Source organism: Dasypus novemcinctus, chromosome 18, assembly GCF_030445035.2.
Source record: "Dasypus novemcinctus isolate mDasNov1 chromosome 18, mDasNov1.1.hap2, whole genome shotgun sequence".
NCBI lineage: Eukaryota > Metazoa > Chordata > Mammalia > Cingulata > Dasypodidae > Dasypus > Dasypus novemcinctus.
The window spans coordinates 41,281,393-41,293,742 of record NC_080690.1 but is presented as its reverse complement, the minus strand read 5'-3'; the positions used below and the strand labels follow the sequence as shown (position 1 = coordinate 41,293,742).

General features: G+C 58.8%; 1 protein-coding gene across 4 annotated transcripts in view; it reads right to left on the bottom strand.

The window, feature by feature from the left end:
* Positions 1-2,522: 2,522 nt before the first annotated feature.
* ZNF423 (zinc finger protein 423) overlaps positions 2,523-12,350 on the bottom strand; it is a 327,078-nt gene continuing 317,250 nt past the window's right edge. For all 4 annotated transcript variants that reach the window (XM_058280049.2, XM_058280050.1, XM_012521061.4 and 1 more), the window contains one exon: positions 2,523-3,206. In XM_058280049.2, the coding sequence (XP_058136032.1) occupies positions 3,177-3,206 (30 nt within the window). In that variant the 3' untranslated portion in view covers positions 2,523-3,176. The remainder of the gene's footprint in view (positions 3,207-12,350) is intronic.

The window sequence follows — 12,350 nt, the reverse complement described above, 5'->3', positions numbered from 1 at the left end:
TGTGACGTCTGCACACAGGAGCAGCTCAGTCCACACCTGCTGAGTGGATGAACGAGGGGATTACAGTCCCTTTTCTATTTACTGAGCACTTGCAGGGGCAGGTCCACCTCTAAGAAGGCACATTATGGAATGGAGGGAAGAAAACCAGGTGGAAAGGTAAATTAAACACACTTTGAGTTCAGAAGCTCCCAATCTATGGCCAGGGCAACTTCACGGAGTTCTATGGCATAGTCTCACCTGAGACTTAAATCTTCACCTGCCTGTTTCCACAAGTTCTGGGCAGGTACCCCATGACAGGGGTTTGTGGTCCAGCGGTCCTGGTTCATGTCATAGGCTGGGAAAAAATTTCTCCTTCCCTGAAGCCTCTAGAAACTGACGATTTGCACATCCCCAAACACAAGGATGAGCCCGAGGCTCACCCACCCCTCCAGGAGCATCCAGCCCTCCCCGGGCCCAGAGGGGCCTCCAGTGTCGGTGACACAGCTCCATCCTCCGAATAACAACCAGGCCAGAGATAGGACAGAGATAGGACGGTCTCTGTTATCAGCCCTCTTAAAGCCAGCATTTCACAGGCGCTTCCAAATGACCGCCAGAATCAGCCGGCGCTCAGATGCCCAGAGGTCAAAGCAGCTCACCCAGCTCCAAATCATTCCCCTGGACAACAGCGCGGGGACCCCGAAACCCAGGCTTATGGCTGCACTGCTTCCTCTTCCCAAATATGGACGGATGGTGAAGGGCACATGTCCCAGTGAGGCTACCCGTGTCCCCTCCCAGCCCCTCTCTACCTGAAGTCACGGGGGACTCTCAGCTGAAGCGACAGGGACAGAGCCAGCGGAGAACAATGGGGCTGGGGCGAGGGGGCGTCAGTGGGGCTCCCCGGCTGCCTCGTCATCGCCATAAACCTCATTACCTCGTGCTCCCCTAGGCCGCCTCTCTCCTTACCCAAGGCATCAGCCGGCTTCGCTGCTGATTCCCACACGGCGTGAAAAGCTCTTAAACCCCCCGCTGTATTTTTAATGGGGGCAGTGACTAATTTAGCCCTACGCCACCAACCGTCAAATCAAATCTTCTATTGGTACTTACTGAGCGCTCACCTGGGCTCCACGGGGTTCGGGATAAATCCGGAGCTGGGGAGGGCCCAGAGACAGCGATCTGGCAAGGTCTCGCGGATGGTCTCGGCACTTCCCAAAAAGCAGACGGGGCAGCGGACACCGTGCAGTCTCGCCGGCCCCAGCCCGCGACCGGACGCGCTTTGGGCACCACTGATGCCAACCCTAAGGGCTTCGCCCCAAAATGTCCAAATCTCCAGGGATCTAAAACTTGGAATTCACTGCCTTTGGCTTCCAGAAGGTGAGAGCCTGCATTCGAAAGCTTCCGTTCCATTCTGTCATCGGCAGGAGTCCGCTCTGCGATTTGCAGGTGTAAAATGGCTTTCGGAAAGCTAAAAGCCCCAGCCGGAGTGAGAACGTCACATGAGGTGGCAGAAAGGGGAACTCTTACAGGCCATCAGAAGCCCCTCGATACGGGAGGCAGAAAATGCTGGGTATAATTGCTCCAGATTCCGGGCCCGTGACTTGGTATTACATTATAATTAGGTGCAATCTGTCTGCCTGTTTCATTTCCGCTCTGCAGAGGGTAATAACCAATTTTCTTGCCCCTTGTGAAAAGTTAGCGGTGAAGGGCTTCCCCGTGCAGGTTCTGAAGCCCTGGCCTCTGATTGGCAAGTCAGCCAAGCACCAGCCCGATAGCTGGGTGGGAGGATGACCGTGGGGAAGCGAGATGAAGGACGGGCGGGCTGCGAAGGCTGCGCGGCGGGCCCTATGGTGCCCCAACACCAGCAGTGGGTGCAGCGAGCAAGGCGCCAAGGGGGCAGAAGGTCAGGAGGCCGGCAAGCACGGATGGGCGCCCTGGCGGTCTGCACCCTCAGGCCCTCACTGGCCTCCCTCCAGTCCTGGCCCTGGCGACCGGCCCCAGCACTTGCCACCCACCCTTCTCTGTGGCGGGGGAACCTGCTGCTCCCCGCTGGCTCTCCTCTGCCCGGTCCTGGGCGTCCTGGGCCTGGGAGCCATCCCTAGCCCCTGCTACATCCCCATGCCTGGCCACAGCCAGAACCCAAGCGCCAGCTGGTGGGGCGAGGGTTTCCTACTTGACCACCTGCATCCAGCCCATGGGACAGGAGACAAAGAAGCAAGGAAACATCATGGGGTGAGCCTGAGTCACCAGCCTCCTAGATAGCTTTGGGAAAGCCACAAAATTACCCTTGGGTCTCAGTCTCCCCATCCAGAAATGAGGCGATCAGAGTATTTCATCAGTAAGGATTCATTCCACTCTGACTTCTGTGACCACTGCCAGGCTCACCGGTCTGCGTGTGTTAAGCTACTATCTTTCTTCTTTCCCGAGGGAAGCGGGGCCCATTGTGGCAAGTCCCCAATGGGCGATGCCCGCAAATCCACACCCCGTAGGTTCCCATAGCCCCCCACATAGCCCCGGGCTGGGGAGGATAGAACCAAGCAGCCAGCTGCTAATTGCATGGAACCCCTTTATTGAACTGTACTAGTTACTGCAGTCAGATTAAGTCACATTTAAAAGCAGACCATCCAGTTGCACTGAAACCAATTATATTCATTACATAGTTTTAATCACTGTCCGGTGAACTGGCAAATCCAATCAAAGCATTAGTCTTTAATTAAAAAATTAAAAGGAAATATTCAGACAATAGCCAAGCAATCACATCACGATGCACAATTACCTAGAATTGCAATTAAAAAGTAGTTAACCGAAGGGGGGAAATAAAAACAAGAAAAAAAAAGAAGCAAAGGAAAAAAACCACACTAATTCTTTTTTAAAAAAACTATCAATATAATACATGAAGGAACAAAGGACAATAGCCTCAAAAAGCGGGTTTCTCTAACTCTAGAAACGTAGTCTGCGGTGGAAACTCTAAAAGCACACTAGCTGTAGCAGGACAATAAAAAATACTGAGCATGGAATACTTTTAATCTCTGCCATTAATATTCATTTCCAGCTGCTTATAATAGCAGCGCCTCATGGCCAAATCATTAGAGTTTTACATCTGGGTTGCAAATGACACTTTGATTGGATGTAATGTTCAAATGGCCCTCCCCACGGCGTCTCCGGCAAGCCTTCTGCGGAGAGGTGTCCTGTCGCGCGGTCCCTCACTGTGCGTGCTGGCTCATCGTGTGGTTCTGCAAAGGCGGAGAAAGGAGACACGCATGAGGGCAGAAGAATGGCGAGCATGCCCGTCCCCTCCCACCCGGCGCATTGACGCCGAGGGCCGCGGAAAAGTGGCTCGATTATTACAAAACAGAATGCAACCAGGAAAAGTGCTCCGGGGACGCAGCTGCCAAGACGCCACGTTGATTTGGGGCTTGGGGATCACTTCCTGTTCCTGCCAACCTGGGCTGCTGATTTTTTTTTTTTTTTTAAGGCTATTCAGGTCTTACCATGGGGGCTGGCGATGTAGAGGGAAAAGGGACATGCTGGGAGGCGGCAGGAATCGCAAACATCCCTGATTCCGCTCTCGGCCCCCGTGTGCTCTAACGGGAAGAAATTCTCTCTCCCATCGCCTGCAGGCCTCCCCGTCTCACCCTCTCGGTGGGTCCCACGACCCTCCCCTTCCCCGAGGCTGTTCTGGGCCTGCAGAGAGGGACAGCAGATGTGCCCGGCCCCTCTCAAGCCAAGAAACACTCAAGTGGGCACGGGCGTGCCAGGGTGGCGGGCAGCCGCAGGGCCTGTGGCTGGGGCAGGGGATGTCGCCAGCAGGGAGGGCGCTGAGAGCCTCTGCCCCTCCGGCCGCGTGACAGTGCTGGGGCCAAAAGACAGAGGAACCATCTGCACTTTGGTCCCGTCCGCCTGGGAATCCAGGGCCCGGGGGTCCTGGCCAAATGCTTCCCCCTTGCCACAGCCCTTGTTTCCTCCCTCCCGCCTGACGGGCAGGGGCTGGGGGTGGGGTTTGGCCTCTAAGTGCCTACAGCCTTTTATTCCTTTCCAGTAACCCGTGCTCCAAATTCAGGCCAGTCTCAAGGCCTCAGGGACGACTCAGATTCCTGACACCTGGAGAGAGGGGAGCAAAAGCCACGAGGAGCAGCCTGGGCCTTGCTTGGAGACAGCCAGGGGCCTTGCATCACTGGAGCAGCTTCTAAGGAAGCTCCGCAGAGGCGCCTCTCTGGCTGCGTGCAGCTCCGCCCATGACCACCAGGGGTCAGGCGCGGCGCTGGCGTCAGCGCTGGGTTCCGGGGCTGGGCTGGGCCAGCAGGAGAGGCCTGGTGCCGGCAACACAGGGCCCCACAGACACCGCTCCTTCCGTTAAGCGCCCCGCAGCACGGAGCACTCCTTGGGGGCCTGGGACAGGCCCTACAGCTGGTGTTTAGCAAGCATACATGCCGAATGCCATGGCGGCATTCATCTCCTCCAGACATCACCACCACCTGCAGATGAGGAAACTGAGGCTCGGAGAGGCTAAACCACTGGCCCAATGACCCCGGGCATTTGGAATCCAAGAGAGCCAGGGGCTTCAGAAAGAAGGCAGGCCTCCGAGTTCCCTGGACCCCAAGGCTGTGCTCATCTCTACCTAGCCGCAGACATGGCGCAAGCTCTGTCAGTAGGGCCTGGTACCTTGGTAGGTGTGTCCTGGATCCAGAGGCCAAGGCATGGTCTGAGGCCACAGATGGAATGCAGCAGTTTCCACAGACACCGCCTCCTGCCAGCCAAGACACCCTGCCCGGCACTTGCGCAGGGACAGCCAGCCTGTTTCCGGTAGGTGGAGAGTCCTCCCGGGACCTTCCAAGCCTTGGCTGGCTCTGGGCTCACCTCCTTTCTCCTTCCTCCCGCACAAACCAGTCTTTTAAGTCCTCCGGGCACACCCACGGCCTTTCTGCACAGCCCCTCACAGCACCTCTGGCCCATCCTCCACACAGTTGCACGGATGGCGAACACACCCCATGTCCAAGGCGGGTCTCCCCTGCTGAGCTGTGGGCAGGGCAGTGTCGCCCCTTGGCCCAGGCAGGGCCTGTCGGACCAGGCCCCGGGCCCAGCCTCCCATGCCCAGCACTGGCCCGGCAGGTGCGGCAGGGCAGGGACGCTGCGAGGGCCACATCATGCGCCTGCCAGTTGCTGGCCAGTTAACAGTGCCAAGGGGCCACTCACGAGCCCCTGCTTTCTGTGTGCGGTCAGGTCCTTCTTTATCTGTGGGGGTTGGGCAGTAGGAAGAGAAGGGAAGTGAAGAAGGTAGAGGCTTAATCCTCCAGGCCCACCCACCCTCAATGCGAGGATTAGGGTCTCTGTTTGATGAAGACTCTTGCCAGGACACCAGGGACAGGGCGGCGAGCGTAAGGCACAGCCTCACCAGCTCCCCCCGGGGCAGCCGGCCGTAGACATCCCCAGGTGGAAACCTACCATAGAGCCACTGGTGAGGAACATACGGGAATAAATGCCGCTTCACGGGGCCTTCTTTCCTATGGGGCGGGAGCAGGTGGTTCTTAGGTTAGAGCCAAAAGCACTTCCTCAAAGGAGGGTGGAGAGGGTAAGGTGCGCTCCCTTCCCTGAAATTCCCCAGGAACAAAAGCTCCAATCCGGATGTCACAGCAGATGGAAATGTCAAAACGTGATGCCCCAAGGGGCCCAGGTCCAGAGGGGCAGGGAAGTTTCCAGCTGGCCCACGACCTCGCCTTGCTGCGGCCTGGTGTGGGCAGGACAGACAGGCCGCCCAGTCGTTCATGTGGGATTCAGGGTGCAGATGGCAGTCCAGCCAAAGGCCACATGATAGGGGCTTGGGGGGAGGGGGGCTGCCAGGGGATTCAGGTGCTGGCCCGAGGTGGGTACAGACCTGGGAGGGGGCCAGGCCTCGCCAGTCGCCCAGCACCTGCATGCCTGGCGGCTCCTGGCAGCACCTCCGCGGAAAGGACCTGCGCGAGCCGCTCAGGGCTGTGCCCCCAGGGCCGGGAGCTCCATCAAGCCTCCTTCCAGAGTCCCCTCCGCCCAGCAAGCTTCTCACAAGGGCATTTTGGCTTAATGTCTCTTTCTCTGTTTATGCCTGTGCTATATTTAGCCCCTTCGGAGAAGAAAGAAAATCGTTTTTTAAAGACGCTACCGACCCTGCAGATGGACGCTTCCCAGCACCATAAAGGGGGGTTGGGGGGGGACACCAGGAAGGGGCCCAGAGGGGAGGCCTGGCATCCACGCAGTCCACGCTGCCTGCCAGGGAGACACAGGTGTGGGGCAGAGAAGCACGTGAAAAAAATAAAACGGGAGCACGGGGAGGGGGGTGGAGCCCATGGTTTGTGGCCGAGCCATTGCGGCTGTGCGTGGTACGCGTCCATCCAGGAGAGGCAGGGCCTGTGGCAAGCACCTCTGCCTGGAGACTGGGCCTTCTGCCCAGGGACACAAATTGGGAGTGGGTGACAGGAGGGCTGCGAGTGGGCACAGAAAGCCGCATGCTTTCAGTGGGGGGTGGGGGATGGGGGACGCAGCCCTGTCTGGGTTCCTGGAGAGTCCACAGGAGCCCTCCCTCCCCGGCTGGGGTGGGCAGAGCGCTCAGGAGCTGGGTTCCCCCGGCATTCATTCAACAGACCTTTACCGAGCCCCGCTGGGGGCCACCGTGCCCACTGCTGGGAACTCCCCAACAAAGCCACCCCATGCCCAACCCCATGCAGGCCTAGGGGCGGGGCCAGGGGTGCAGAGCCTGGGTGTCGCACGGCCCTCTCAAAGGGCCCGTGCACTGGGTGGGGCCACCCGGAGGTCACACTCTGGTCTCACCAACCCTGGAGGTGTTCCTGTCCCACCCGCCTCCTCAGGCTCCTGCTGACACACAAGCACCTGTGACCCCTCCCCAGTCTGCACCCCGGGATTTCCTCTTGGGCCCTTAACTCCATTTGCTGTCCCTTGGCCTGGATGGACACCCCATCCTCCAGGGCTAGGGCGCTGCTTGGTCTCTCCCCGACACCCACCCACTCCCAGTGCACGTTGGGGAGACCTGAGGTGCTAAAACATGCTGGCTGCTGGGTGGCATGGAGAATGCTGTCCATATGAAGCTACAAGAGAATTCCCCATGCACCCCAAGATGCAGGGGCATGAGCTGGGGTGGGGGGCTTCTGCCCTGCAGGCCCCTCCCAGGCATCCTGAGTAGCCACCCTCCTGGTGCTTTGGTGGCTCTGATGACAGAATGCCTGGGAAGCACCCACCTGGGGAGCGCTCCCCCCTGCAGGGAGCCTCACCCCGGGGCTGCCCTGAGGCCTGGGTTGGAGTCCCAGTCCTGCCCCTTACAGGCCCGTGGCCTCGAGCACATCCCCTGGGATCTGGGATGCACGAATGTGGGGGAGGGGGCTGTTAAGGGCAGAACCCCTTCCAGAGGGGCCGTGAGGATTTGGGAGACAAAGTGCATGGCCTCATCCCGGGCCTGGCAAAGAGTAAGTCTCAGTGAGCCTCAACAAACATCTGTGGAAGCTCCTCTGGAGTCTCCGGGCTCTGCTCCCTGCTGGGAGCCCCCGCCAGCGCCTTGCAGCGGGAGCCTCCTAGGGATTTGGGGGACTGATGGTCTGTGTCCCTCCAGCCGGCTGACAATGGGGGGAGGGGGTCCTTGTCCCTGGAGCAGGCCTCAGGTGCAGACCACTCCCCACCAGCCCCTTCAATAGAACCTCCACACCCAGGAATCCCTGCCCTGCCAGGGAAGCTGGTGAGGTGGGAGGAGCCTTGGGGCAGAGGTGGGCGTTCAGTATTCCCGCCCTCCCTCATTGCACTGATGGCCACTGAGTGGGTGTGAGCCAGGCCCCAGCTGGACGCTGGCTGCACCGAGGTGGGGAGGCCCCACCCCCTCCCTCGAGGAGCTGAATCCACAGCAGAAGTGGGGAGAGCTAGATGCAGACCCCCACCCGCATGAGGCAGACAGGAAGACCAAGACCTGGGGGCCAAGCCCTGGCTCCATCCCTCGAGTCCAGATGAGGAGCCCACGAACGCTTAGCCCCCGTCCCGGAGCCTTCCGCCCGGCTTGCCCTGGCCCCACCGGTCCCCTCCCCCTGGCTCCTGGTTAGGAGAGAGGCTGCGCGGGCAGACCCCCTCTCCCTTCCCCCCACTGCCCCACCGCGAGGCCACTCTGGCAGGCAAGGGCTCTCCCCAGGACCAAGGCCCAGTCCGGAGCCTGCCTCAGCTCCGGAGAGCTGGGCTCTCCAGGCTGCCACTGCAGCCAGAACCACCAGGGAGTGGCCCGGGGGGTGGGAGGAGGCTGGGAAGTGAGGGGGGCACATCCTGCCCTTATCAGGCTCGGGGCTGAAGGAGGAGGTGGACTTCACAGGAAGAGGCCTGGGGCCGAGGCCTCTGCTGGGAGGGGCTTCAGGAAGAGGCTGTCCCTCCAGCCTGGGCCGGACCTGCCCGCTTGGGGCTGGCGGTGCAGAGAAGGCTTGCCAGGGAGCAGGGGCCCCTGGGCAGCGGCCTGGAGGGGTGCCAGGCACCCCTTCTTCACCCTTCACCCATATGAACCCACTGCCCTGTGGGCTAAGGACTAGTGTATCCCTGTTCTACAGATGAGGAAACAGAGCCCCAGAGAGGGGGAGTCACCAGCCTGAGGTCCCGCAGCTGCAAATGGCAGCGCCGGATTGACTCCCGTGCGGTCGGTCCGCAGAGCCCGCTCTTAACCACGGCACTTTCTGCCTGTGAAATGTGAAAAGTGCAGCATATGTTGGGGGAACAATGAATAATTCAGCTTGGCAGAAGCACAGGGTATGTGCCGTGGAGACAAGCCTGGAAAGGAAGGTGGGGGCCTTATTGATGAGGCTCCTGGATGCCAGACGAGGCAGCTTGCCCTGAAATCTGGGCCATGGGGAGCCATCGACGGTATTTGAGCTGTGGCGTTACACGGGAGGAAAGGAACAGGGAGAAGCTCACACCCCCAGCCAAAAAGGTGTATCACAGGCCTCGGTCTGCTTCCCATCTTCCTCTGTCCCCACTCCCAGCTACCCCCCAAAACCTCCTACCCGAGACACGCACTTACATCTTTTCCTTTGGGGAGGGCACACGCAGAGGCAGCCCTGCTACCCTTTCTGCTGCGTTATCACCTGGGCAGCCCCTCTCTGCTTGTGAGCACTTATTTTTAGAAGCGTTTGACAATCGTCCAAGGGTCTAAGACGAACAGATGGCCTGTCTTAAAGGCTCGTATGTTCGCTAGTTTGCACTTCTGACAAACGGTAAGCGCACTCGAGAGCACGCCATAAACAGAGCTGAATGAATACTCAGAACACAATTTAGCTAATGCACGTCATTAAAATTAGGAGTGAGTGATGGCCAAGGTTCCTCCAAACGCCTGCCTGGTGACGCAGCTGTTCCCCAGGGGTCCAGGCTGTGACACGTGTGTCCCCTACATCCCCCCGTGGCCCCCGCCCGCCAAGCTGGGTGTCTGCCCCCTGCAGAGAGGGAGAGGGTTTCCCACCTGGCCACGATACCATGCCTGCGTGCCTCGGCCCTTGATGGAGCTGGTGACCCACGGGCATGGAACAAAGCCCTGACATATCATACAAATAAAGGGGGACGGCAGCAACTCCTCGGGAGGAGAGGCTCCCCCATCCCTGATCCCTGCCTCCCAGACGGCGAGACAGGCTGCCTGTCGTCTGCCACTCCAGAGCAGCAGGAAGTGAGCGGAGCCCCCGCCCAGCCAGGAAGCCTGTCTCTGGGGTGAGCGTGTGAGCACCTCCATTCATCCAGAGCTCCCAGCTTCCAGGGAGCCAAGGGGCTGTCTGGTGGGGCTCTGCTGCTTTCCCGCAGAACCAAGAGGGGTGCAGACTCAGGGGAGCCAGCGGCTTCTGACCCTTCCCTGGAGGTTTCTCCAAAGAGGCTGCCTGGCCCTGTTTCCCTTGTTCTCCTTGCTGCTCTCAGGAGCCCAGGCAGGAAGGGTGTCCCTCCTTGAACCCCTTCTCCCCAGCGCCCTGCAGCATCCAGGACACAAAAGACGAAAGCAGGAGGCCTGACCAACCGTCAGTCCCACGAGCAGGAAACCTCTCCCTCGAATGAAAACGTGGGAGAAAATGATGTTGTGGAAAAAAAAACCACCAATAAACTCCCAAGGGGGCAGGCTCTGTACGACTGTGCTTTGGAAATAAAACCCCCAAGAGAACAGATGACTGGGAGGGAGTCGAAGCCTTCTATTAGGAAGCCGGCCGGCCCGTAAACACCTCCCTCCCTTTCAGAGTCACCCAACAAAACAAGGGAACTAAGAATACTTGCCCAGAGGGATCGCAACAGCCTCGGGGGACCCGCTCTTCAGATCGCAAATGGGCCCAGTCGGTGTGTTTGAGCAGAGAATTGCAGGGCAGGAAGCCACAGATGACAGCAGCCGTGCAAGGGGAAATGGGAGTTTTACCGCTCTTGCCGCGAGCAGAGGAAGATGAAATATCTCCAAGACTACTGAAGGATTTGCCCCTCCCATCAACAAAGTCTACACATGCATGACCTTGAGTCCTGAGTTCATTTGGCTGCTGCCTCCACGGCTGTTTCTCCAAAGGGGGTGGGGTCCCCTGTGACCAGGCCCTCGGGGACAGGGTATCCAACAAACTCACGACTAAGGACAAAGAGTTAAGGGTTCCAGCAGTGGTGTACCAGGTGCCCACACGTTCACTTCCATGGACTCAGGTCCCCTGCTCGGTGGGGACGCTGCCCCGGCCCTGTCCACCTGCTGGTGTCACTTGTAAGTGCATTCTTCCCGCATCAGCCAAGTGTCCACTTGGAACCCAGGCCCCTGGGGGAGAGTTCACCTCACAGAGGAATTGAGAGATGGCTCCCGCCCTCAAGAACCGAGTCAGACCCTGCTCCACTTTCCTAGCCACTAATACCACGCGTTGGGTTAACAACAGGAATTTACTGGCTCACAGTTTCAGCAGCTAGAAAGCTTGATGCCTTCTAGGGTCAGTATCTGCTAGCTGGCAAGCAGTCTTTGGGGTTCCTTGGTTTTTCTGTCACATGGCAGTGCACATGACAGTGTTTTCTCCTTTCTCTTCCAAGTTCTGTTGACTTCCAGCTTCTGGGTCCCCCTGGCTTCTCTCTCTGGGGCCTCTTTTATAAAGCTTCCAGGAAGAGAATTAAGGCCCATCCCGAGTCAGGAGGGCCACACCTTAACCAAAGTAGCCTCATCCAAAAGTCCTGTTTATAATGGGTTACACCCACAGGAGTGGATTAAAATTAAGAGGTACCTAGCTCCAAGCCACCACAGACCTGAAAAAGATTACACCCCCAACTTGATGCAGCAAGGGACCAGAATCCCAGCAAGCACAGGGTGTTGCCTGCCAGCCTTCAGGAGAGCCCAGGTAGTGAAGTTAAAACTCCATTAGAAATGGTGTGGGGAGGAAGGGTCCCCAGATGAAGAACAGGGCCTCTCTTCCCACCTCCAACACACCTGCTGTTTTTAGGGGTCAAAAGAGGTAATTCACACAAAACACTTAGGGAAGACAAGAGCAATCTATTGGGAAGGGAGGTTGGAGTGCCAAACTCATGGGGAATGGTTACTTAATGGAAAGAAGAGAATGAATTCTGGGACATGGTTATCAGTGGGCACGAGCCCTGGCCAAAGGCCTCGAGCCGTGGTGTGAGAGCAGCCCAGCCAGGTGTGGCCCACCAGGTGTACAGCAGCAATAGGTGCAGGGGGGTGGGGCCTGGGGTCGGCATTGCGAGGACTCACAGAACTCCAGCCCCGAAGGAATGCAGGCCTGGCACTGCCAGAGCTTCCACACAGAATTCTACAGAAAATACCCTCGTGCTTTAGAGCGCTGCACAGGCCAGGCAGGCCACATCTGCAGGTCAGCTCCGGCCCCTGGGCTGCCGGTCTGAGTTCTCTGGTGTCCTGTGAGGGGCCCCAGACCTCTTCCAGACCCGTCTGCCTGAGGTTCTGCCGCTGAAGCCACTCTTTAAGGAGCAAGTCCACAAACTGGGCTCCCGTCACCTAGGTGAGTGGAGGTGGGGCAAGGACCCCGAGAGCCGGACCCTCAGAGAGCATCGGGCCATCGTCACTCAGGGAAGGGACGTGGGCCACGGTAAGGTTAGGTACTGAAGAGAAGGATGGAGGGCAGAAAATGAAGTTGGGCAGAAATCAGAACTGTGGCTCATGTCCGGGGTACTGCTGCCTCGTGGGCATGCCTTGGTCGTACCCAGCCTGCCCGAGGGCTTCGAGGGGGCCAGGAGCTGCAAACCTGGGGAGACCAGGGCCAAGCAGGGGACCCAGAACCACCCTGCTTCCCGGGAGCCACGTGGCAGCTCCGAAATGGCTGCCCCCAGTTCGCCATCTCCCCCCTCAAGAGTCCTCCCCACACACCCTCCACTCCTTCAAAGAGCTTCGGAGAATCCCTCCCACCCATCCC